The sequence below is a fragment of the Balaenoptera musculus genome, chromosome 16 (assembly GCF_009873245.2).
Source record: "Balaenoptera musculus isolate JJ_BM4_2016_0621 chromosome 16, mBalMus1.pri.v3, whole genome shotgun sequence".
NCBI lineage: Eukaryota > Metazoa > Chordata > Mammalia > Artiodactyla > Balaenopteridae > Balaenoptera > Balaenoptera musculus.
Genome location: NC_045800.1, coordinates 73,544,550 through 73,572,037, shown reverse-complemented (window position 1 = coordinate 73,572,037; position 27,488 = coordinate 73,544,550). Strand labels below are relative to the sequence as shown.

The following is a 27,488-nucleotide window of genomic DNA, read 5'->3' as shown; positions in this document are numbered from 1 at the left end:
CATTTTCCGACTCAAAGACCAGAAAGAAAGAGATAGGGTATAAAGCTCAAGAGGTTCATTTTAAAAAATTATCTTTATTTAGGTTTCTGATTCAGCACATGTATCAAAGACTAATCAACATAAAGAAGTAAATAAGACATTAATTGGAAGTCTTACATCTCTCTAAACTCTGACCAAGAATGTCAAGATTGCCACTATTACCAGAACTCCAACCTAGTCAAGTTGTAGACAAGCTATCATGAACGATGTACAGTGTGCACAGATACACAGAGGCCAAAGACATGCTAGCACTTGGCTCTCCTCTCTTCCTTGTTGATGTCTTTCCATGGGACAGTCCACTTTTGCTGTCCATGCCTAGTTCCAAATAAAGTCCAAAGAAGGCTCAGGGTCAACCTGATCCAACACTCTGCTGGAGGAATGCATCCTCAAACTGTTGTGCCTGCAACTTTGTTTTTGCCAGGATGAAGTTCAGATCGAGATGTACAATACAATCTAGATGACAGTGCAGACTCAGTGAAGAACTAAAGTTGAGCAGTAACCCAAGTTAAGGCATGAATGCACACACACGTGCACACACACAGCACCCCCACGTTATCATGAACACAGGATTCCTTCCATTGCCTAGCGAGAGGCAACCAGGGCTCGGCAGTTAACCACAACTGCTGAGCATACTGAAGCATGCCCCCCGTAATTTTATGCTAACAGCTGTGTGTGTATGTTTTATCAAAAAAAAAAAAAAAAAAAGGTAAAGAGAAAAAGGAAAAAAGAAAACTAAAAAAAAACAAAAACAAGAAGAAGAAGAAAAAAAAAAAACCAAAAAAACCCAAAACCTAAAAACCCCTTAATCTCTTACAATGGCTCTTGAGCATGGAACTCACGTAGCAGCGTCAATGGCTGGATCTTTAGTAATTTGGAAATAAAAGGTTGTTTTACTATGTATTTCTTTGGTAGTCATCACTACGAAGTTTTCAGTGTCGGTTACCTATAAGACAAGTACTAGATAGAAGATCAAGTTACGCAGAAATATTTCTTCTGTACTGATAAGATAAAAATAGTAAGCTCTCCAAGCACAAGTTACTATGCTTTTTCTTGCCTTATTGGGCATCCTCTACAAGCAAGGCTTCGTGCGGGAAAAGTTCACGTCTACCTAACAAAGGGCAATACGTATTCTATCTTCCTACAATTGAACAGTTAACGAAAATTCACATTATCCGTTATTTCTGGTCAAATCAGTTAGAAGCCAATTACAAAGGGGCAGCAAGCACTTGGTGTCAAAGCCACATTCTGGTCACACATTCATTCCATGGTTGTGGTCAGTCTCTCAGGAGCTCAGAATTTAAAACTCCTTTCAATTAACAAAGGAGCAAGTTAAATCAAATCTTAAATACTTCCACCATCTGCCAAATCTCTAGAAGTCTGTCTAGAATGCCAGCATGCTGGATGAGAGAGAGCAGTTCAGAGCCCAGAGAGGCCTCAGGTTCTAGGGAAAGTAATTTGGTTTTGTATAAAAGGCATGGTCATCTGGCGAGGAGTACTTATCCTATCAGCAGCACAGTGGTAGCCAAGGGTCTCTGTCAGCAAGACAGGAAAATGAAGTTACTGAACCTGCTGTGGCTCCCACCTGCCTTCCAAGGCCTCTGGGGCCTCTGGGAGTCAGTCCGGAGGTTGCCCTGGGCAGGTGGGCAACAGGAATAGCAGGAACCAAGTTCAGCCCCCACGAGAAGTGCCCCAGATAAGTCAGCTTCTCATGGCCTGGGGGTTGGAATCTTCGGGGTCCCTGGGGGCTAAACCATTGCCAAGGACCTGCCCTAGCAGGTACTGCCCAAGCGTGACGGGCTCCAGACGGGGTCATAAAACATTCGAACAGGACATGAAACAGCATCATTTCAAAAGAGTAGTGTTTGTTCTATCAATCCAGAATGTCCACCGGGAGAGGCAACTAGATTTATGGTGAAAAAGTGCTGTTTGAAGGAGCTGTGTTTTATTTTACAATGAAATGACTAGTCTAAGGAAACCGGCGCTACATTTCTGTCGAAGTCTGGATGTCAAGAACCTGTCTCCAAAAGGCATTTATCAGAACTGTCTGCTCACTCCAAGTGCTTTTTTCAATCACCACAGGGCAATGTTTTGACTTTTGTGCTTTCAGGAGGTCACTAAATTGCTAGCAAGTGGAGGGAAGATCATTACATTTTGGACTTTCTTGTTTGAGTGCAAGACACTATCCAACAGCACTGAAATCTATAGTCTCATAGAAGCTTCTTGTAAACATATACCATGTCTCCTACAAGAAAAACTGAGAACTGTACGATGCGGGCAATATTTGTTCGCCTGCTCTCAGAATTCCTCACAATGGCCAGGTGCCAGGAGGGACGGTGAGTCGTTGGTGAAATCCCCGGGTTGGACAGGACCCCATCTGACTGAATTAAAAACCTCAAGCCTCAATAATTAAATGCCAAACTTCTTCCCCATGTTTGAAAACTGTACTATGATTATGTATATTACACATGATAAATAAAATTTATAGAGACCTACGATTTCTTTCAAATGATCGAGGAGTGACACTCTCGGTTTGGAGGTGGAAACGGAAAGAGCCAAAAAAAAACAATCCTACTGTTGCTTTTACTCTCAAGTTCTTAAGATGCTAGTCAAACACTATTAGCCCGCAAGACGATTTCTCATTGTGTAACTCTTAAATATGCATTCAAAGGCAAACGTGGAGGTTTCTCTACTGTACAGTATTAAATATCTACAATGTCATGGTTCCTAATGGTTAGGAGAGTGTGCAATAGAGAGCTAGCTATTAGAGATGGGCGTCACAAAACATGGACTCTTAAAAATTACGGATAAATTCATTTTCAGTTCTCTGATTATATCCAACAGATACACATTCTCATCATAAAATATACATTCTCTAGTAAGTTACTTTTGTCCACAGCATATATAAATATGCGAACACAGGTGGTAAAAATCACTTTACTACCAAAGTACAAAACAGTTAACTGCTGAAAAGCTAAAATAAAGGTGTTGCAAGGGTTAAGAAAAGACTGACTCACGGCGTTCCACTTTAAAGTGAAACCAAACGATTTATTTGTGCTGAATGAATGGAAATGACGCATTCAGGATATACTTCTTTGTACACCGCGCTTGCTTTTACTGGGCGAACTAAGCAGTCCTCAGTGTTAATGTGCTACTTTCCTCTATGCCTCTTTCCTGCCAGCAATAAAGTATTTTGGCCATTGTGCCAAGATGTTCCTATAATGTTCATTTCACATAGTATTTTCTCATAGTACTCTGCACCTTTAAAATATTTGTTCGAACTCTATTTTACGGGAACGCAAGTGAAGAATGGAAAGGGAAAATAGCCGTTTCTGTCACCATCACATTGCCTTCTGCAGCAGAAATCACACAGCACGTTCTAATCAGCCATCACAACCACTGGCGGGTAGGACAACAGTTATCGACTCACGTGAGAGGGCCAGTTTGGGTAGGGTAACATCAAGGATAAAGAAAGACTCACACCCGGATATACGGTAATTATCTATCCCATGTATGTGGAAAAGGTACAGCCATGTGATCCAATACGTCAGGAGATCTGTTTTACAAGAGACATGGATGTTGAAATATACTGAAAATAACCCACACAAAGTGTATCCGTAGAAAGCTCTATTAAACATTGTCTTGGGCACTGATGCATCCAACTTCCCATTCTATAGTGAGAGCTAGATTTTCAAAGGTCTGAATTGTAGTGCTGAATTACTCGTATGCTTGGTAAACACTATTCTAATGGGGCGGGGGGGCGGGTAATAACAGCTCAGTAATTTTCTGCAAATTCATGGGAAAAAAAATATAAAAAAGATATCCCTTTTTATTTTACAAACCTAAAAGCCAGGAAAATGAAGCTCTGGGGCCAAGCAAAAAATTGCACACCGCTGCTGAACTACCAAATAGTTGAATAGCCGATGTCCCAGCCAGGGAATGGACGCACATGAAGATTCAAGTAAAACACCGATGGAGAAAGTCGTCTGTTTAGTGTTGTAGACCCACAACACTGGCTGCGTTTTTCCGACACACATTTACAACACAATGAATAGTGAAGCCTAGATAACCTCAGTGCAAATAAGTCAGATTCGAATGAATATGCCAGGGAAGGAAGGAAGCCTTTGGCGTCTTGAGTCGACGGCTCCACTGTACGAACGAGTCCCAACGTGAGGTTCGGACTGCGCACATGCATTAAGGCTGGGAGGAGGGGTGCACCGGATGTTGCGAGGGGGCGGGCTGCGAGGTGGCTGCCGAGGGGACCGCGGGCTGCATGGGTGGCGGAGGTGGAGGTGGCGGAGGCTGGACGGGGGTCTGTGTGTTGGGAGACGGAGGCGGCGTGGGCCGTTTGAATTTGTCGGGGCTGTTGCTCCTCCGCGGTGAAGGCCTCTGTAGACAGGACAGGAACAGCAGGTCAGAGGAGGCACAGACGGCTGGCTCAACCCTAACCCAGCGAGACTCGGAGCCCAGGCTGCCCCAGAGCGGACCAGCAGAGACCAAACACCAGCGAGGTCCTTGGCCATCCCTACTGGTTTCTGAACCAGTTTTCATGAAAACTTCATCAAGGTAGAGTTTACACCGCCATCTATGAAAAAGCTATGCAAAGTCACTATGACACGTGCATCGACCGAACGACTGGACTTTCGCCCTTCGATGAGACAGTCCTAAAATTAAAAAACTGCTGTCACGTCCTCCCCTTAAACCTTTTCTGTTCGTTGTATGTCTCCAGTTCCTTCCGTCCCTCAAACAAGTTGTCAATATCCTGAAAGCTACAGCTCAACCACAAACGTTCCTGCTTTAATGTAAAGCTCATCAAACCAGCAAAACAGATGCAGAAATATCTTACATGCTTTTTTTAGAGAATGGGGTTCTTCTTTTCAAGACTCCCTCATTGGGAATACCCTCAGTTCTACCCTATTCTCAAATCCCTATTAGCGACATTTCTAACCGGTCTACGAGTCAACTAACTAGCCAGCTCTAATGAAAACACTCCCCTGAGTAGAGTTTGAACCAGATACACTTAAGGTTCCTTCTAATTCCAGGAAAGAAAATTCTGGATGAAACTAGAAACAAGTCTAATTTCAGGAAGAATACTGAGGGTCAGTGAACTGTGAAGGTGCGGACAATAAATATTTTAGACATTATGGCAACCAACGATAATTCGCTATGGCAAGGAGCTGGCTAGAGTTCAAATGAGGCATAGGCCGGAGGTCAAATTACGTTTCACAAAGGGCAATATTTCATAGAAAATGAAGGTGAAGTTTTGCCTCCTTGGGAAGGATTTTAGTTTCAACACCAGAATGCAGCATCAAACTGTTGGGAGGTCTCTAGAAGTTTAAGGTGAACTGAAGGAAGGAAGGAAGGAAGAAGAAAGATAAATGTCCGAGGACATCAATGTTGGCTCCCACGGAGGACCAGTCGCTACCACCATCAGGAGTAAAGCGCTGCTTCCTGCCCCATGGATACTCACTGTGATACCGTGGGATGCTCCCATATGCTGCACATGAAGACCTGGGGAATTGTAATAAGACATTCCGGCTCTAGTCAGTGAAGTTGGTGGCGTGAAACCAACTGTGTGACTTGCATACGAGAGACCTGAAATATAACAACAACTTGTAAGTATTATTACAAACTCAACTATCTGGTGTCTTTAAGCATCTAGGAGGCTTTAAAATGCAGAAGTTCTTAGTCACCCACAAAAATGCAAACAGATAAGAGGAGTGGTGGGCTCACCAAATGGCCTGCTGGATGGATAACAAGGGATATAAAAGTCAAGCCCTGGAACAGACTAGACAGCCCAGAAATAAGTGCACACATAAATGGTCAGATAATCTTCAGTGAAGGTGCCAGGAATATGCAATGCGGAAAGGGTAGTCTCTTCAACAAACGGTGCTGGGAAAACTGGAGATTCATGTGCAAAAACAATGAAAGTGGAGCCCTATCTTACACCACACACAAAAATCAACTCAAAATGAATTAAAGACCTAAATATAAGACCTGAAACCATAAAACTCCTAGAAGGAAACACAGGGGGAAAGCTTTATGACATTGGTCTTAGTAATGATTTCTTAAATATGACACCAAAAGCACAGCCAGCAAAGCAAAAATAGCCCAGTAGGTCTACAGCATACTAAAAAACTTCTGTTCAGCAAAGGAAATAATCAACAGAAAGGTAACCTATGGAATGGGAGAAAATACTTACAAACCATATATCAGATAAGGGGTTAGTATCCAAAATATGTAAGGAACTCCTACAACTCAAAAGCAAATAAACAAATAACCTTATTTTAAAATGGGCAAATGACTTGAATAGACATTTTTCCAAAGACAACATACAAATGGACAATAGGTATATGAAAAGATGCTCAGCTTCACTCATCATCAGGGAAAAGCAAATCAAAACCATAATAGGATATCATGTTACACCTGTTAGGATGGCTATTATAAAAAATAAAAAACATGTTTAAAGTGTTGGCAAGGATGTGGAGGAAAGGGAACTGCTAATGGGAATGTAAATTGGTATAGCCACTATGGAAAGCAGTATGGAGCTTCCTCAAAAAATTAAGAATACAACTACCATATGATCCAGCAATCCCACTTCCAGCTATTTATCCACAAGGATTGAAAACAGGATCTTGAAAAGAAATTTGCACGCATGTGTTCATTACAACACTATTCACAGTAGCCAAGACGTAGAAACAACCTAAAAGTTCATCAGCAGAGGAGTGGATGAAGAATACATGGTACATACATACAATGGAATATTACTTAGCCCTTAAAAAGAAGAAAACGCCTTTTAAAAAGAACATGGATGAACCTGGAGGACATTATGCTAATATAAGCCAGTAACAGAAGGACAGATACTGCATGATACACATACATGAGGGATCTAGGTCAAACTCACAGAAGCAGAGAGCACGACAGTGGTGGCCAGGGGCTGGGGGTAGAGGAAATGGGGGACTGTTGTTCGATGGACACAAAGTTTCAATTTTATAAGAAGAATAAGTTGTAGAGCTCTACTGCACAACATTGTGCTTTTTTTCTTTTTTAATTTATTTTATTTTTGGTTGTGTTGGGCTTGTGGGCGTTCTCTAGTCGCGGCGAGCGGGCTCTTCGTTGTGGTGTGTGGGCTTCTCATTGCGGCGGCTTCTCTTGTTGCGTAGCATGGGCTCTAGGTGTGCGGGCTTCACTAGCTGTGGCATGTGGGCTCCAGAGCACAGGCTCAGTAGTTGAGGTGCACGGGCTTAGCTGCTCCGCAGCATGTGGGATCTTTCCGGAACAGGGCTCGAACCCATGTCCCCTGCATTGGCAGGTGGATTCTTAACCACTGCGCCACCAGGGAAGCCCCATTGTGCTTTTTTAACAATACTGTACTGTACAGTTAATAATGTGTTAAGACGGTAGATCTCATGTAAAGTGTTCTTATGACAACTAAAAAAAACCAAAGTCAAGCCTTGACAGGAGTCCAACTGAGATGTACAAAGGTAGAAGACATGAGAAGAAACAAGAGTAAAGTGGAAAAAAATAGAGCAAAGGGGTAAAAATCAGATGCAAGAAAAGGGTAAGTGTCAAAAGATATACCAATAATAACGAGACAAAACCAATGGGTGTGTATAGCAGCCACAAAGCAAACAAAAAAATCACCACTGAGAACTTGGCAACTTCAGGATATTCAATGAAGGAAACAAAAAGCCCTATATATGCCAATGTTCTCCCCAAAGAAACTGATATTTAAGGAAGAAACACCCCCAGCCCACTATAACCTTCTGCATAGTCTCCATCTAGGACCCCAGAATCAGCTCCAAAGTTTAATGCCCAGATCTTAGTTCCCTGACCAGGGATCGAACCCATACCCCTGCAGTGGTCGAGCAGTCTTAACGACTGGACCACCGGGGAAGTCCTTAAAGACACTCTTCTATAGTGTCTTTTGACTTCCACGGTTGAGACATGCAGCCATCTCGCCTATCTTTAGTTGTCCTGTCCCAGAATTTGTCTGTGCCCTCAGCGTCTGTTGTTAAGAGTTTTATTTCTTGCTTTGACTATCAACTAGTGTGCTGCTTTCTATTTGACATATTTCCATTTCCAATTGTGGATTTTTGGTTCGCATGTACAAAATGGAGGTCTGGGGTAAAGCACAGGTCTTTGGGAGCTCAGTGGTCATTTACTGTGACCTGTATTTGTATCGCAAGAACTTCGTTCAGCTTGGGGAGGGAAGAAGAGGTTTTCTTTAAACAACTTTGGGAAATACAACCCTAATTCCATTTCTTATGAAAGTGATGAAATTGAAGAGAAAAGCTTTGAGAGTAGGTCCTTATCTCCAGATAGAGAAGCTAAGGGGGTTCGATTCATAATACAAAATAAATAAATAAGATCAAGCCCATTGTCCAGTATGACAAGGTTAATGATGAGTAGCTTAAACTGCTAATCATGAATCTTCAAAGACCGCCTAGTGCCTGCCCAAAAAAAAAAAAAAGAAAAAAGTCCCTTCTCTGGCTATTAGAAAGGCCTGCTTTTGGCTCCAAACTATCTCCTGATGTTCTAGGCCAGTGGTTCTCAATACCGAGAATCAAAGCCCTCGTCCGACCCCAAATCAAGTGAATCCGAATCTATGGGGAGCAGGGCCCCAGGGCAGCCGGTGATAAGACCCACAGTGACCTGATCACTTTTGATTCTGACCTCCACGTCTCAGTTCCCACCACGGCCTTTGCCTGGGATGTCTTCTCTTTACTGCAGGACTCGGTTCCTCCTTCTCCCCTTGTCAATCAGGACCTCACTCAGCCTTTGGAGGGGCAGAGAGCCCAGACTCCAGAGCCGACTGCCATATTATCTCGGGCTCTAGTTCTGCCACTTGGTGCTGAGCGACAGTGGACTTTAGATCCCTCAGCTGTGAAATGAGATTATCACAGTGACTGCGTAAGGTTGTTGTGAGGATGAAATGAGTGCCTGGCACAAAGGAAGGGCTCAGCATGTTTCGGCTCATTAACTGCTCCTGCAGGGCTCTTCTCAAAAGCTCTCTAAGCTGGTAGCTCTTCCTTCTTTGAAACTCTCTTTATTTAGCTTTTTTTTTTTACTTTACCTTTTTAAAAAACAATTTTATTTATTTATTTATTTATTTATTTATGGCTGTGTTGGGTCTTCGTTTCTGTGCGAGGGCTTTGTCTAGTTGTGGCAAGCGGGGGCCACTCTTCATCGTGGTGCGCGGGCCTCTCACTGTCGCGGCCTCTCTTGTTGCTGAGCACAGGCTCCAGACGCGCAGGCTCAGTAGTTGTGGCTCACGGGCCTAGTCGCTCCGCGGCATGTGGGATCTTCCCAGACCAGGGCTCGAACCCGTGTCCCCTGCCTTGGCAGGCAGACTCTCAACCACTGCGCCACCAGGGAAGCCCTATTATACCTTTTAATTCTATCCTAACTTCTTATTTTGACATAGTTTGTGATTCATAAGAAGTTGCAAAAAAATACTACAGGGCCCCTGTCTACCCTTCACCCAGCTCCCCCCAGTGATATCTTACATAACCACAGCACACTGTCAAAACCAGAAAACTGACACTGGTCCAATACGAATGACTAAGGTACAGACTTTATTTGGATTTCATCCATTTTTAATGCATTCTTCGTGTGTATGTGGGTACAGGTGTAATTTTTATCACCTGTGTAGATCCAAGTAATTATCACCACAATCAGGATACAGAATTGTTACGAAACCACAAACAAGCTTCCCTGTGTTGTCCCTTTATAGTCACCCCTTCCCTCTAATCCTAACCCCTGGCAACGACTGATCTGTGCTCCATCACTGTAATTTTGTCACTTGGAGAATGTTATAGATATGAAATCATATAGTATATAACCCTTTGAGATTAGTTTCTCATTCATCACAATGTCCCTGTGATCCATACAAGTTATTGTGTGTATCAAGTTAATTCCTTTTTAGTGCTGGGTAGTATGTCATTGAGTGGATGTACCACAACTTAACTTTTTAGGGGATATAAAATACATAAAATTCGGGCTTCCCTGGTGGCGCAGTGGTTAAGAATCCGCCTGCCAATGCAGGGAACGTGGGTTCAAGCCCTGGTCCGGGAAGATCCCGCATGCCACGGAGCAACTAAGCCCATGTGCCACAACTACCGAGCCTGCACTCTAGAGCCCGTGAGCCACAACTACTGAGCCCGTGTGCCACAACTACTGAGCCTGTGCTCTACAGCCCGTGCTCCACCAACAAGAGAAGCCACCGCAATGAGAAGCCCGCTCACGACAAGGAAGAGTAGCACCCGCCTGTTGCAACAAGAGAGAGCCCGCGTGCAGCAATGAAGACCCAACGCAGCCAAAAATAAATTAATTAAATAAATTTTTAAAAAAACTATAAAAAAGGCATTGCTTGTTAAAAAACAAGCAAACAATATATATATATATACACATACATATATATATATATAAAACTTATTATACTTGGCCTTATATTAAGATTATTTTATTTCTTGTGTTTTGCCCCCTACTTCCCTAGGTCCTATAAGCTCTTAGAGGCCAGAGACCATGTCTTACTAGTTTCTGTTTTCCCTTAATCATCATGCATCTGACCCTCTTGCCCAGGAATACAACAAACGATAAGAATCCCAAAAAACCTAGGTAGAAAATATCTCCTAAACAGAATACTGTGGCTTTATAAAGCTATTCCTGGAATAAATTGCTCTTGCTGTGCTATACAAATGCATTAAGTAGAGTAAAAATTTTTAAGATTTATTTCATTGTCCACAAGCTCAAGACAACAAATCTTAAAAATGACTCATGAAAAGCAATTCATGACCAAAAACCACTGAGCAAGATGAATCAAGATACCAAAGTGTATAATCCATAGAAAACCAACTACCTAAAGGAAAATTGCAAGAGGTCGGGGGGACAGGGAGAGGAGACACTTGAAAACACTAAAATATTAACACTGCCTTTGGATAAAAGGATTCTGGATGAGTTTATTTCTGCTTCTTTATACCCTTCCGACTGCCCCCAAATTCCCTCTAATAAATCTTTGCTAAAGGAAGAAAAAACAAACATCGTCAAACCAAACTAAAGGCAGACACCTTCTGTTCCTTTGAAATTTATCTTAGTTCTACAAGTCAGACATGTCTCTGTTAACACTCGTACGCTAGAGATACGACTTCCTCTTTAATGCTCTCTGGTCTGGCTCTGTCCCCATCACTCCATCAAGGCTGCTCTTGCCAAGGCCAGCAGTGTTTCCGTGCTGCCAGGTGCACTGCTACTCTCCACCCCTCACTGCACTTGACCCTGGGGCAACGATGGACAAAGCTGACCCCTCTCTTCTTGCTGAAATGCTTTATCTTAACCTCAGTGACATCGGATACCAGTTTCCCTTCCCCTTCCCTGGTAGCAACTTCCCAATCTCCTTCGCCAGGTTTCCTCCTGCACCTGACCTCTAAATATTACATCCTTCAGGATCAGATGGGAGGATTTTTCTCTTCTCCCTCCATCTTCCACGACTAGGTGATTTCATCTATGTTAGTAGCTTTCTTTAAAATAAATTTTTTATTTTAGAATTGTTTTAGGTTTACAGAAAAGTGGCAAAAATAGTACAGAGGGTTCCTGCATCTCACACTCTCAGATTCCCCATTATTATTATTATTATTTATTTTTTTTTTTTTGGCCGTGCCCCGAGGCTTGTGGAATCTTAGTTCCCCAACCAGGGATCGAACCCAGGTCCTCGGGAGTGAAAGTGCGGAGTCCTAACTACTGGACCACTGGGGAATTCCAACAGATTCCCTATTATTAACTTCTTATGCCAGTGTGGTACCTTCATCACAACTAATAAACCTATGTTGACACATTATTATTAACTCAGGTCCATACGTTACCTGGATTTCCTGAGGTTTTGCCTAATGTCCTCTTCCTGTTTCAGGAATCCATTTAGGATACCACATGCTATTTAGTTTTCATGTCTCCTTAGGCACCTCTTGGCTGAGGCAGTTCCTCAAACTTCCTTGTTTTTGATGACCTTGTCAGTTTTAAGGTGTATTGATCAGGTATTTTATAGACAGACTGTCCCTCTACTGTCTGATGTTTTCCACGTGGTTAGACTGGGGTGATTGGTTTTGAGGAGGAAGACTACAGACGTAAAGGGCCCTTCTCATCACATCGTATCAAGGGTACATACTACTGACATGACTGACCATTGTCGATGTTGACCTTGATCTCCCAGATGAGGCAGTGCCTGTCAAGTTTTTCCTCTGTAAAGGTACTTTTTATTTTTAAAATAGCTAAGAAGTTTTTAATTATTTATTTAGTTATTTTATTTATTTTTGGCTGTGTCGGGTCTTAGCTGCGGCACACGGGATCTTCGTTGTGGTGCAAGGGCTTCTCTCTAGTCGTGGCACACAGCCCCCAGGGAGCCTGGCTCTGTAGCTGTGGTGCCAGGTTCCAGAAAGCGTGGACTCTGTAGTTTGCAGCACGTGGGCTCTAGTTGAGGTGCGCGAGCTCAGTAGTTGTGGCACACAGGCTTAGCTGGCCCGCGGCATGTGGGATCTTAGTTCCCTGACCAGGGATTGAACTCGCGTCCCCTTCACTTTAAGGTGGATTTTTTACCACTAGACCACCAGGGAAGTCCCAAGGTACTCTTTTTTTCCCCCCTCCCTTTCACACTGTATTCTTTGTAAGGAAGTCCCTATCTTTAGCCCACATTTAAAGAGTAGGGAGCTATTTCCACTTTCGTGAGGATGGAGTCTCTATGTCAATTATTTGGAATTCTTCTGTAAAGGTGATTTATCTCTTCTCCCTTGTTTATTTACTTAGTCAGTCATCTGTTTATATCAGTGTGAACCAATGCATATTTGTTTTATGTTTGGGTTATAATCTAATATTACATTATTTATTTTATTGCTCAAATAGTTCCAGTTTTGGCCTTTGGGAGCACTTTCAGTTAGCTCCTGTGTCTCTTGGACCTATCCTCATCTTTTTGTTTTTTGAGCTTCTCCTTACTTTCTGGCATTACCAGATTGTCCACGTTCATCTTGTATGTTCCCTGCCCAAGGCCCTAGAAACATCCGTTTCTTCAAGGAGCCCTAGTTCTTTTCACTGGAGAATGGAATTAGAAACCAAGATCTGGGTGGTGGGTATGCCTGTTGCTAGTGGGGTGTAGATCCTTTTTAAAACTTCATTATTCCCCATGGCTGATGTAGGCACATGAAAATATGTTAACTGGGAATGTCTTTTTCTTAGGCTACATAAAATAGTGAACAACCTGAAAAAAATTGTTGGAAAAATAATACTGTCCCTCTATATAATCCACATATATAAATCCACATATAAGCAAGATTTCTCGTAAGTACTGGGAAATGCACCTTTCAATCAAATTGTGAGATAGCCCTCAAAATATTCCAAGTCAGTGAAAATGCAAGACTGCCAATGCCAACGTTAACCAGAAATGGTAAGGGAGGAAGAAGAGCCAAAGTGCTTAAAATGGAAATGAAAACTATACAAACAGCATAATTCCACTAAAGAAGTGATTAGATATTCTTAATACTGAGAACCACAAATTCTTCCAATAAAAAATAAAGTGAAAAGAAAACTTGAAAATTCAGATTTTGCTAATGTATTATGTATCCAATGGACTAGATTAGAATAGGAGTAATTCTACCGCCAAATAGGAGATCATAATCTACTTTGACGATATTATAGAACTTAAAATATGGTACAAATGTTCTCACTAAGGATGGCTGAGAGAAAAAAAAAAAATCTAGGTGTTACTTATTATGATGTAGTTTAAGGGAAAACCAACTAGCTTGTCTATACAAGCAAGCCCCACATTACAGGAACAGGGGCAGTGAAAGCCAAAATTCTGTGCATGGAATAAAATCTTCCTGCAGAGTATTTGTTACCATAGAAGTTAATATTCCCAACCAAGGCCTCACTTTTGTTTTTTTCTTTCTTCAATGACCACAACACTATATTTAATGAATTGGAAGTTACATGCCTGTAGGTTTAAATAAATCCAAGAGAACATGAATTTATATCAGCACGAATCAGCATCACGATCAACTATAAAAGCCTCCCTCCTTCTTGCTTCTTTCTAACTCATGACTTCCTTTTACATCAGTAAATCATAAAGCAAAGACAACCTTTATGATGGTAACGAAACCCAAGTGCTATTTGGGGAAAACTGAGAGGCGGCTAGGGAGAGAAGCTTCTGGAGAGACCTCAAGGCCACTGCAGAGCAGGAGAGACAGATTCAGGAGCATCCTCTGGGCGAGACCAGCCGAGGACAGCGCTGTGGATCTACAACAGAAAGCCCTTTTGATTCGCAAACAGCCCGTCTTCCCCGCACCGCCCCCCCCCCCCCCCAGTCAGATGCCAGAGAGCGTGCCGGCCCCAAGCGGACGAAAGCTGCCACACTTTGCGTTGGACTTTTTAAAGATCACCCCTCTTACAAAAAGAAAAAGTCACAGCAGCACAGTGCTTGGGTTGGATCCTAAACTCACAAAACCAAGCCTCTTCTGCCTGCCACCATCCACGGCCACCTGCGAGGCTCCAGCCATTTCCCCTTTGTCAACCTGAAGGGCGTCCCTGGTGTCTAATTATTACAACAGACAAAATGAGATGTCATCCTAACCTGAAGCTGTTTTACTGTCCAAACCCACGAAACCTTTATTGCTGCCACCCTTCTAAGCCGTCACCTCACTTTACTCTGTGTGAAACTGCTCCCCCACCTCCCTTCCCCCCTCCCCACACACTTTTTTCCCCAACTCTGTTGAAAATCTGTTTACCAGTGAGCACAAGAAGATCAGCCTGGACACTTCAGTCACAAGACACAATCTCTTGGCAGACGACCTTTTCTTTCCTCCCTCCACCCCACTTGCCAACCACCCCCCTCCGGCCCCCTGCTTCCTCTTTCTTCCCTGCTGGATCATTTACTTGCCCTCCTGGTCCGAAAGCCCCATGCTGTGCGGGTACCGAGCCAGAGACCCTGGGGAGAGAGTTTTTCAGGGTCAGACGAAGACAAGCATGCCTTTGAGGGAAAGGCTTCTGAGGAGCAAAGCCAGAGGCAGAAGCGAAGCCAGTTCCTCCTTGCACGGCCTGCCTGCCAGGGTCGAGGCCCACGCCCCCATCAGTGGAAACAGCAGGAGGCAGCTCGTGCTCGAAAGAACACAGGCTTTGTGTGAAGCGAGACGTGCCCTGCCTAGCCACTGCCACTTCCTGGCCACGTGACCAGTAGCTACAGAACCACCAAATGACTGCTTCCTCAATTTTAACACGCCGCCTGCCTTAATTATTCTGAGGATAAAAAGGAGATGAGGTATGCAGACCATAACGAGAGAACCCATAAGAGATATGCTATGATGCATCTCAGAAATCTGCCCAAGGTTTCTGTCAAACCACCGGCACTTAAAATCATAGTCAAAGACAGTCTTTTTAAAAAGGTTTTTTAGAGTTAAATTACTTTTTTGGTTCCAGAAAACCACCAGCTGACACTGTTTCAAAATTGCAAGCTAAGACTCCGTTGTGATAGCACTGATCGTTTCTGATGTTTTTAGACAACGCATGACCACTCTCTGTTCACAAGATTTTCATATGCTAGAAGGGAATGTATTCGGGGCATACGTTAAATACGGCAGAAACAGAGACAGCTGAGAACACGTACTCACCAGGTGATATCGGCCGGCTAGAACTGGGAGAAGGTGTGTAAGGGATCGGGCTGGACACAGTGCGAGGTCTTAATCCTTGTGCAGACATCTCGTTAAAATACCTAAGAGGAGTGGAGGAGATGGTTAGAGCCGCCTGCATTCCAGTAGTTCCTAAGAAAGCTCCTGTGAGAAAATGTTTGGGGTTCACATCTTGCGGTCAAACTCCTGAATGTTTAGAAATCAATGCCGTAGTGAGGAGACACGTATAATAGGGACTCCAGAGCCATGCTGTTTCACTGCTTGGCAAAGCTCTCTCCCCAGGGGCGCAGGTGAGGGAATCCGGGGTGTTTTCGCTCAGGATGGAGGCCTGGTGACAGAGCTGCGTCATGCAACAGAGAGGACCAGGCTTTTCTCCATCACACTATGTACAAATTCACCACCGCTGTCCCAAGAATTAGACAAATCCACGTTCTAGTGGCTACCTGTAAACTGTTACTTGAAAGGCAAAACCAGACAAGCCCTCTGAGACGCATATCATCGGATTAGAGATATGTGATCCCGTGAAATGGATGTCAATTGTCTACAAGGCAGGCCTTGTTTAACAAACAGTCACGTGTTCAAATGCAGAGCGTGGAATATAATAAATGACACATGGGCTGAGCACCTCTGCAGGTCACGCCGTGCCGGGTCTGACTTATTACTGGATTCGGAAGTCACATCAGGCCTCACTTTGTGAACAAGCACAGAGAGCTGATGAGGAGGAATTTCTGCTTGAGAGACTCCCTAATAAGCGATCCTTCCCAGGCCTTCTGGCCAAAGGAAGGAACGGCCACATGTGCATGCGTTTCTATCCCAGGAAACGTCTCAGCCCTGATATGCAACCAGTTCATGTGAGGAACTTCAACATAGGTAGTTCTATGCTAGTTTACTCAACTCGAAGAAAACCAGACTCCCAAGTTCGGCATGCACCTCTCAACGAGCTACCTACCACCGATTCTTCCTACTCTCTTTAGCACGGCCCACCATAGTGCCACCAGGCTGGACCTCTTGTACTCTACAGCCAGTGAGGTGGCTAAGGCCGCCTCTTGGTCTTTAAGGAATTAAGCACACTTGTAGACGTCTCAAGTGTCTGACTATTTTCTTTCTCCCAAATAGGACATCATCATTCCCAGTAGAGAAAGCATATGTCTTTATTCAACAGCTGTACTCTACCTGGGATAATCTGACCTAAAAAGGTAAGGCAAACCTTCTGGAGTGAATACCAATTCTGGAAAAAAAAAAATGTATCTGGAAAGCCTGAAGTAGCTTCAGTGTTGTCACCACAGTCAGAGGAATTGTCCCTCAGAGTATGTCGTACTCAAAATCAAGCACAGGGTACTGTGTGTGTTAATGCATGCTCTGCTCCATGTCTTAAGGTAGTTAAAAAAGTAGTTAATAAGTTATCTACTATTGTAGCTTATGTTTTCAATGAAATGGTTTTCAGAGGATAAGAGTTTCAGAAAGAATGAGACACTGTCTGAAGCAGATCAGTGAAATTCACAGTTAAGGTTGATAGCTTTATCATATAAACTTCTGAGAAAGAATCCTCTTTATTCTTTTCAAATGAGGAAGATATTTTTTTAAAAAACAGATTTAAGTCTGTTTTTTACAAAGTTTTTTAAAATTATAAAAGTAGATCAAGAATTCCCTGGCGGTCCAGTGGTTAGGACGCTGTGCTCTCACTGCTGAGGGCCTGGGTTCCATCCCTGGTCGGGGAACTAAGACCTTGCAAGCTGTGCAGTGCGGCCAAAAAAAAAAAGTAGATCTTCACTACAGAAAAATTTACATTTTTCATGAAACGATAATACCACTGTCCACAGCAAATTAATCAAAAGCCTCGTTAGCCCTCTGGACCTATTCAATAAGAGAAAGAGAGTGCTGATCTGCTAACACCGCCCACATGTGTCCAAACAACACGCTCTGGCATCAACAGCTAGTACCAAGTCCTCACAGCCGCTGGCAGACCCGGGTCTGAGGCCCTGGCTGCCCAGCCCAGGTGCATGCTGCTTATCTTAACAATCACCTCACTCCCAAGTGCAGAGGAGGCGGGCAGGTGGGGAAGGAAAGGAAAATCTGGGTGAGCAAGGAGAACTGAGACATGTCCTCTAGTTAACCAAAGGATGCCTCTCTTATTCCGGCCCATTTCCCAGTGGGACAGTGGGGGGACTTGATATTGAGACCTGAGCAGATAAATGCACTGCGTGAGTTCTATCTTTGAAAAGTAGCTGCAAAGAGGTTGAAAAGTTACCAAGTGTGTTAGAACAAAGCCTCTGGCTTTCAGCAACTTCCACCCACCCCCCGTGGACTCTTTCGGCCCCTGGATGTATTCGCTTCCTCAGGCTGTACCGCGCACCACCTGCTCACCTGTACCCAGGGATTAAGATATGCGCCCATGCTCTAAAGAGACGTGGCCCAGGATGAGGCGATTCGACGACACCTGCAAACGCTGCCTCCCGACACAAAACCCGCCTCCATGTCTGTCCCACTGAGTAATTTGGGAAAGGCCATTTTTTTTTTGTCTTTTTGTGTTTAAGGAGGACGGTCAAACGTCTTCATTTATCCCATTCTCAGCATCCACACTGAGGCCACGGAATTCATCATCACAATAAATAAGCGTGCCTGCCATCTGCTGCCTCATCTTACAGGCAGGAGGTGAAGAGGGGCTGCAGCCTGGGCTGCTGTTGTTTTCCCGAGGCTCGTGAGACATGCACGCACCTTTCATCATCCATCTCTAAGCTGGACTCGCTCTCGGAGAGCTGTCGACAGAGGGCCTCTCTTCTCTCCATCTCCCTCTGCAGCTTCCTCTGCAGCCTCAGGTTCTCTTCCCTCATGTGACGTTCCTCCTCCAGATACTGCGCCATTTTCTCGGAATCTGAAAAGCCAGAGTTCTCAATTACACCACAGTCCGTGCATATTCCACTCTTCAGAAAGACGGCAGTCCAGCTCCTGCGCCACAGACCAAGAAGGGCTGAAAGACAGCCATTCTCACTCTCCCACACACAGATGAGATCTGGATTTCAAGTGTATCCCAAGTACCACGGTTGACCCACGATTTGCATTTAGAAAAACAGGCGAAAAGCAGTGGTCAAGTTAGGCATCTTCCATCCTGCTTCCCTGCCTTCTAAAGCGCTTTATGTAGAGGAAGGAACGCTGGAGCTACGTGTGGCCTGGGCAGCTCCCAGAGCTCCTGCTATACTGCTGGAGCAGAGAGGGAAGGGGGTCCAGCTGGGGAAGCAGACTCAGCCCACGGGCTCCCCTCCAGGCACCAGTTCTGCTGCCTGTCAACTCCAGATACAGCGGGGTAGGTCACCAATGGGAGCACACCCACAGGTCACACTTGTTAGCACACCCCCCAGTGCACTGGGAGGTGAGGGGGGGAGAGGTTTGCACACGGAGAACCAGTGTACTCAACGTGCTAGGTAACAGTTATAAATCTTTTTATAAAACTAGAAACTGACAGAATAAGCAACTTTAGATCAATATTTCAAATCAGTCTAGTTTTTGGTGTTTGTGTTACTGTTTCCTGCCTTACGTACAGCCTTTCGGAGTCAAACAGCAGGTAAAGACCTACATGCAGCCAGGATCTTGGGATGGCACCATGCTTATGACAAATACCCCTTCCTTGGGAGCTGCCCCGTATGCGGAGAGGTCTCTGCTACAGCACCGGCCAGAGCTAACCAGCCCCAGGGCGAGACGCTGGACCAGGCTAAGCCAGCCAGATCATCCTTCCTGCGAATCTGAAATGTGGAACTGATACCTTCCTGGGGCTCTGGAATCTCGTTCTGCTGAGTTGCCTGGACCCACTGTAACCCCTGCCCTTCTGAGTGACTGTGCAGGCTTCTGTGGCACGCTCCAGCGTCCTTCCAGGCAAAGGGAAAACATGACCCTCCCCGCTTTCCTGGTTTACCTCAGACACAATGTGTTGTTACTAAGTATCTTGAATACTTATCTTGATATCTTGAATATCCTTATTTCAGAAATTCAAATGAAAATACCAAAACTATTAAACACTATTATGTGCACTAAACACCAAGTCCCTGGGCCGTTTTCAATCTACCCAGAAACCCTGCTGTCTAATCCAGATGCAAAAATCTCTTTAATGGAAGGCATGCTGGGAAAATATTTACAAAGTACACTTTTCATATAAATGATTTAAGCTATTTCATCCCAAATATGTCAGCAGACGGAATTTTTCACTTGCTCTACAGGCATCGCTACATTGGCCTCTTGGAGTATCTACTGCTTCTAGACTAGAGGAACAGTTGTCGGAGGAGGTTGCCTTTCTTTTCCATAAATAGGAAAGCTTCACAGAACTGAGGATTCATGAGGCTTTGAGGATAATTACTGAAGAGGAAACACTGTCTTTCAAAGAAAATGGCAATCCTCTAGCATCTGGGGAAACCAGCAGGGGGATCCTTAAACAATAAGCTACCGACAAGAACATCAGTCACCAGGAGTGATGGCTGAAAAGACCTCCTGGCGGCCTGGCAGTTAACCCAGAAGCTGGAGGCACGGAGAAGGCACCAGGCCCACAGCCTCTGGGAGTGAGAGACCCGGGCACAGACGGCTGACGCCGTGGCATTCCTTGGGTGCCCTCTGCTGGCTACCACACACCTGACTTCAAAGGACTAGATTTACTCTCAGGAGTCCTCCTCTGTCTCCCACAAAGAGCTCCCTAGGACTTAGGGGCCAGAGGTTATGTTGCCCCCACCTTCAGCCATCTCACAGCAGTTAGTCAAAGATAGTGTCAACTGAGGGTGACTTACAGACAGTCTCCCAAGAGATGACTCCTACCTGATCCCAAGGTGTCCTGTACCTTTTAAATTCCCTTTCAGGTTTATGGCTAGAAAATACTAGCCATATTGGATGGGGGTGCCCAGACCCCATCCAAACCACTTAAATCAGAATCCCCGAGGATGAAGCCTCTCCACTGGTCTACCAAAAACTCCCCAGGGGACTCTCATGTCAGTTGAGAGCTACTGGGAGAGCGGTTCAAGTTCAGACACAGCTGGACTTGGGGGAGAGGGACCAAGGGCCCCAGGAGCTTTCACAGTGGACAATGTTATCCAACCTAAGGAGGCAGAGACAGGTGGATGAGGAAAGTCATTAACTCATACTCTACTCCCAACCCAAACCGACTGCGTGCCGCTAAGTGCCACGGCTTTCCCTGTCCTCACAAAATCCAAACAGCACTTTACAGAAGCCTCTGTTGATATCCGCAGTCTCTCCAGAGACCAAACAGTGCAGTAGGAAGGAAGTAGAGGAAATAAGATATTCTTCCCAAATTTCTTCTCAAAATGTTGTCTGGGGAACAACAAGGCAAGTATATACAAGAACGAAAAATATAAACTGACAGCCGTGGAAAGAGTTCAGAAAGCTGCTACAAGACCTGTGTCTGTCCAACACAGCAAAAGCTCAAAAAATATCCTAACCTAAAGCAACTAATATTTGAGAACTCCTTGATGTGTTTTCACGGAATACACATCCATTATGGTTCTCAAGCAGGGGTACATATCAGAATCACCTCTATTTAAAAAAACACAGAGGACCAGACTTCACCCCTAGAGTAAAAGCCCAGCACCCTGGATGGGGTCAGACAGGACAGTGGACTCCCAAAGATGTCCGCATCCTAATCCCTGGAGCCCGAGTCCATGTTGCCTTCCACGGCAAAAGAGACTTGCAGGTGTGATTAAATTAAGGACCTTGAGATGGGAACTCATCCTGGATTATCTGGCTGGGCCCGATGCAATCAGAGTCCTTACAGGGAAGGCAGGAGGGTCAGAGTGAAAGGATGTGACAAGAAGCAGAGGTGGGAGTGGTACCAATGCAAAGGAGTCACGAGCCAAAGAATGCAGACAACCTCCAGAAGCTGGAACAAGCAAGGAAACGGATTCTCCCTTAGAGCCTTTTACAAGGAACCAGCCCTGCTGACACCTTGATTTTAGCCCAGTGAGACCTATTTTGAACCCAGGCCTCCAAAAAACGTGATATAATAAAATTTGTGTTGTTTTAAATTACTAAGTTTGTGCTCGCTTGTTAACAGCGGCAACAGGAAACTGAACACACTGTACTTCTTAAAGGCTCCCAGGATAACCTTGATGCACCCATCCCAGATGCACTACTGGACTAGGACTTGAAATCAACTTCGGAGAAGAAAACGTAAAGATAAGAAGCACTGAAATCTTAAATGCACATTTCATCTGACTCAGCAAATCCACGCCGTGGAATTTACCCTGAAGGTGTTCGTGCACAGGTATCAAACGTCTGTACGGAGATGTTCACTATGGTTGTAGCATCAGCACCCAAACGGGTCTGTTGGTAAGGGATGAGTTAAATAAGTTACAGTGTATCCATACACTCAAATACTACAGAGCCTTTAACAGGGGGGAGGGGACTCCCCTGGCGGTCCAGTGGTTAAGACTCCGTGCTTCCAAAGCACAGGGCGCGGGTTCGATCCCTGGTCGGGGAACTAGGATCCCACGTGCCGCACGGTGCGGCCAAAAGATTTTAATAAAAAGGGGCAGGGGGAGTAAGGCAGCTCTGTACATACTGGCAGGGAAAAAACTGTAAGACATAGTAAGTGAAAAGAAAAATGCAAAAGGGTATGTTCATTGTGCTACTATTTGTATAAAAGAAGTCTATACACACACACACCTGAAGAATATATTAAAAATGTGTTAATTGTGAGAACTGGGCAGCTGGGGATCAGGGGTGAAAGGGAGACTTATTTTTCCCCCTGCATACCTTTCACTGTATTATCTATTCAAATAAGTTGAATGGCCTAAAAATCAAAACAGAAGAAACCCAAGTGAATGCACAGTGACGTAATCAAGTGTCCAGAAATTAGTTCCTTTGATTTCCAAAAATAAAAAGGAGAAATTTCAAAAGCATTTATTCCTCAACCACCATGAACAATCGTTAACTGAGGCCAAATTTTGATAGTAAAGAAGATAAACACTATTCTCTGCCTAGTACCCCCAAAGTACACTGAGGTCTCCTGCACTGCTTCTGTTAGCACCATCCGAGAGATGAACACCAGGGGGAAGGTTAGAAATAGTACCTCTGATATAAAATAGATAACTAATGGGGACCTACTGTATAGCACAGGGAACTCTACTCAATATTATGTAACGACCTTATACAGGAAAAGAATCCAAAAAAAAGAGTGGATATATGTGTATGTATAACTGATTCACTTTGCTGTACCGCAGAAACTAACACAACACGGTAAATCAACTATACTCCAATAAAAATTAATTAAAAAAAAAAAAAGAAAGAAATAGTACCTCTGATTCTGGACCATCCTGAAATTATGTGATTTTCTAGAAGTATTCTAAACTATTTGCCCTGCCCTACTGTAATTTTTTTTAAAATAATCTATTCCAGGATGACAGACACATGAATATGTACTAGCAATGAAACACAATATGAATTTGATTTATACAAATTCAATAGTAAATATAGGTAAAACTCTGTACTTGGTAAGTGGATTAATTCTGTGGACAGATGACCAGCGACACCAAGGCTACGTACGCTGTAACTGGGCAGCTCTCAGTTGCTTCTTCAGCCTCTCCACTTCATTCTTTAAAAACCTGATGTGTCGCATCATGTTTTCTGGAGAGTCGATCTCCATGGAGATGTCTCTAGGCGATGGGGGAGCAGACACCGGCTGGTCTAATTTCTCCTGCAGGATTCTTCATGGAAAAGAAAATTCCAACAATGAAAAACAGTTTGCCTTTAAAACACAAAACGTTGATTTGATGCTCACCATCGTCTATTTAAAACATACACGAATAAGTTCTCAGCAATCAGAAAAATAAATAAATAAAAGACAAAAACAACAAATTCTAGCCGGGAGGTTTAACAGCATGCTCGTGTTAATCGCCAAAATTCACTGAATTGTTTAACCCCTGTGCCCATTTTCCATTAACTTCTGGTCGCCCTTACCTGACAGTCAAGTCAGAGGGCAGAGCTGAAGGAGCCACCTTCCTTTTTCTCCTTTCAAATGGCCACTGGTAATTAAGCCTTACTGAAAAAAACGTCTGTAACACTGGCTTCTGATTATCATGCCGGAATACACTGGGCAATCAGAATGATCCGCTGACTAAATGGTCCACATGCTGGGTTGGAGGGAACGGGGACACTGGAGGAATTTCCTCTCAAGGCTTTCAGTTGAAACTTACAAACTACAGACTATGAATCTCCTTGGAGAGTGACATCATGTAAAGAGACTGACTTCTCAACTCCCCTCCTGAAAAACCAATCCTGAGGGTATGGCAAACTGCACTGAAGGCCCTTTGCTTCTGGACACAGCAAAGGTAAAAAGAGTTAAAAAAACAAAAACAAAATGTACTGGGTTAATAACTGGTGGTACCACTTTCTCTACCAATTATCATTATTTTGAAGCACATAAAACATGAATATTCTACAAAATGACAATTTCATAATGTTCGATGCAATAACTTGGTACTTATATACATAAAACCTCCCACTGTTTTTTGCAAAGGAAGACAGACTGGCAACAGACCTCTCTGCCCCTTTTATAAGCTGCTGGGAAGTTTCTGGTTTAGTGTGGTTTTCACCTTTCTACCTCTGAGTCTACCCAAGTGCAAACTGTGAATTACCTTCAGGCCTAGCCTTGCTGAGAAAACTAGTAGGTAAAATATTGTAATGGTCCCTCCATCTATTATATGAAATAATTTTTCAAGCTTCAATTTATTAGCACTACTGTAATAAGGCAAAACACAGCTGATTCAACTACTGCTTGAATAATTCCCTATAGATACACCTCAGATTGTCAGTTTTCTTAAAGCCTGTGGTATGGCTCTATGTTGCAAATCTTGAGATGAACTCAATTTATGGATGTTCATCCAAAGTACTTATGGCATATGTCTCTGGTTAGCAAACAAAAGATCGTGGTGAAGTAGATGAATGAATATTTTCAAGGAGCTCCCTTTCGACACCCAGATGCACATCTCACCCACAGAACCTCCTGCGATTATTCAAGCTCTGCTCCACCCACCCCAAGGCACACAGTACTTGAATCTAAGGGCCGAACCGGACCTCGCACACAGGGGTTCAAGAAATACGTGCTGCTGAGTATTCCATATCCATGTACATACATTCAACACCAAGAACCCTAACCTTAAATATGTACCAGTATTTCTTTATAGCAAGTCTTAAACACAGAGATGATCATTTTTCTATCAAAATCTCAGCCTCCCTAATGAAGTACCTTCTAGAAATGTGTGATAATTCACAGTACATAGCACATATCCTAAGCACTTCAGAAAATGAATGGGGAAGCCGGTTCAATTAGGTAAAAAGCTGGAACTGCAACCTTCCTCTAGAACAACAGAGGTGAACAACAGCTCCTTAGTGAATTTCTTCCTAGGCTTTAATACCAAATGAAAAGAAATTCTACCGGGTCAGTGAGGGAGAAGTATAAAGAAGTGACCAACAGGAGGATAGGCTATCAACATTTTTCCCAATTGTCAAATTAAAATGATGTGCATCAACCAAGGAATTAAAATGTCCCATTGTCATTCCTCGGTCACACCCAGCAAGCTACCCCACTCCTCCAACACACACATACATACAGAACACCAAACAGCAAGACTAAACAAACCGCTTTTCAGCTTCAAGTTTATCCATCCTTTTCCAGAGACGATTCACTAGTGCCTCTTGTTCTTGTTCCAAAGTATTTTCAAGGTCAATCTTCTCTCGTCTCAGCTGAAGGAAGGAAAACAGTTTTACTGAGAATTGTAGACCACTTAAACTTTGTTTATTAGATTTTTTTTGACTGGACCATTAGGACCCCTTTTCACAAAGGAAACTGCAAAGGAATGGCCAATTTTCTGGCACAGACACAGTAAGCGCATCTAGTTCTTAAACTTTGAGAACATCGAGACAGGTTCATTCTTTGATGTTAAAGCTTAATTGCTATCTGGTACGTGAATCACAGTGGCTGCTTCAGCATTTATTCAAGGAACGTGGAAAGTCTTCCTTAAAGAGGGTTTGAGGAGTTCTGCTTACTAGTTGTCCCAGGACTTAACTGGGTTTGTCCCCACAGTCCTGCATGTAGTTCAACATTAAACCAGAAAGGTTATATTACTATTTATATAAATAACTCAAATACCTGAAGACAATTCTAAGTAGTGGTTAATGGGTACACATAAATATGTCCTAAGATATGAAAAGCATATGCAAAAAGGATAAACGCCAAATTCACAATACAGGTTACCTATGGTGAGGTAGGGAAGAAGGAAAATTTGATTTGGGGGGCGTGGGCAGTTGCAGAGGGAACCCCAAACTGCATTCTACTTCATAAAAAGAAGCAATACGCAGAAGCAATTAATTTAATTCACTAATATAGAGCAATATGCAAATACAGAGAACAATGTCAGACACTGATTAATAGGGATGATGTAACAGGGAACTAAGGAGTCAGAAATGTCTGCCCTCAGGGACCTTACATTGTAGTGGGGGCCAAGACAGTAAACGAAACAAATTATAGACTTTGGTAGGGGGTGAGAGAGAGATGAAGAAAAAGGGCTAGTGAGGGGGGTAGAAAGTGCCACAATGAACAGATTTCACAGAGCCGGGTAGAGGGAATGTGTGATATCATTCTTTGTATTTGTCTATATGCTTGAGATATTAAGTAATTTTAACAGGAATCTTTTTTAAAAGGGGGAAAAGGTTGTGTTACTGCCCCATGCTGTCTCTTCAACCAATAGCAATTTACCTTTTCAATCACAGACTCAACAAATTATGTTTGATTGCACAGCTGTAAAGACGTCAAAGTAGCAGAGTTCGTATCTTTTTAGCAGGTTAGAGGCAAGCTTCTCTGTGATCAAAGATCCCTATATATACAGTAAAGTGAGACCAATTCCATGGACAAAAGGTAGTCTTTTAAAGCAACCAAAGCAGACAGACCTTACTCCACAAGTGAATGAGCCAAGATCACACAGAGTCAACTGGAAACACAGCCTCGGTATACTTTCTTTGCATGGGGAAAGGCAGAGGAGTCACACTGAGTTGGAAGCATTCTGTGCTGAAGCCTGGAGCCGCCTAATGCACAAATGCTCCTCAAGATATTAAACAGTTCCTACCCACAGTGAGGAGGAGAAACCCAGGAACACCTCGCAGAACTCCTAAGAACCTTGGTGATCCTCTGACCACATTTTGGGCCAAGACTTGAAGTACAATTCACAGCCATTTATTTAAAGAAACAAAATGCCGAGGCATTTACCCTTTAAGGACTCTATTCCCAGGTTTAACTAAAACATGATACGGGGTACTTGGTAGGCGAGAAAAAAATTCAAGCAAGGCATCGTTTCGTAGTAGAGATGCCTGGTAGAAACTTATGCCCAAAGACTTTTAATTTTAGAGTAATCATGCACCATGCTAATCAGAAACTCTGAAAAGCCAAGTTAAGACAAAGCTCTCTTTGCCCACGTATAACTGACTTGGCATGCGGCTTTGAGTAGGTACTCACCTGCCCTCATCTACGCTGGCCTTGATGACGGCCGAGGTCCCTTCCAGGGCCACCCACTCTATCATTCTCTGTCAATCTCAAGAGGGCAGCTGTCTTCAGTCTGAACTAGCTCCGTAAGAGATTTTTAGAGCCAGAAGCAGCGAGAGAAATCATCTAAAGCCACCCTTTCATTTTAGAGCTGAGGAAACCACTGGCCTGGGAGATGGTGTGACTCAGGAAAAGTGATGGATGCTGCCAGGAGAGGAATGGGTATCAGTCACCATGGTGACCAAAAGAGCTGGGTCCCATCCAACCAG

General features: G+C 43.7%; 2 protein-coding genes across 2 annotated transcripts in view; both read right to left on the bottom strand.

The window, feature by feature from the left end:
• MRLN (myoregulin) overlaps window positions 1-5,627 on the bottom strand; it is a 44,736-nt gene extending 39,109 nt beyond the window's left edge. The window contains exon 1 of the mRNA XM_036828943.1: window positions 5,507-5,627. The gene's annotated coding sequence lies outside the window, so the exon portion shown is untranslated. The remainder of the gene's footprint in view (window positions 1-5,506) is intronic.
• CCDC6 (coiled-coil domain containing 6) overlaps window positions 55-27,488 on the bottom strand; it is a 112,826-nt gene continuing 85,392 nt past the window's right edge. The window contains exons 4-9 of the mRNA XM_036828935.1: window positions 25,324-25,427; window positions 23,229-23,389; window positions 18,411-18,567; window positions 15,678-15,778; window positions 5,507-5,631; window positions 55-4,425 (exon numbers count right to left, since the gene is read on the bottom strand). Of these exons, the coding sequence (XP_036684830.1) occupies window positions 4,231-4,425; window positions 5,507-5,631; window positions 15,678-15,778; window positions 18,411-18,567; window positions 23,229-23,389; window positions 25,324-25,427 (843 nt within the window). The 3' untranslated portion in view covers window positions 55-4,230. The remainder of the gene's footprint in view (window positions 4,426-5,506; window positions 5,632-15,677; window positions 15,779-18,410; window positions 18,568-23,228; window positions 23,390-25,323; window positions 25,428-27,488) is intronic.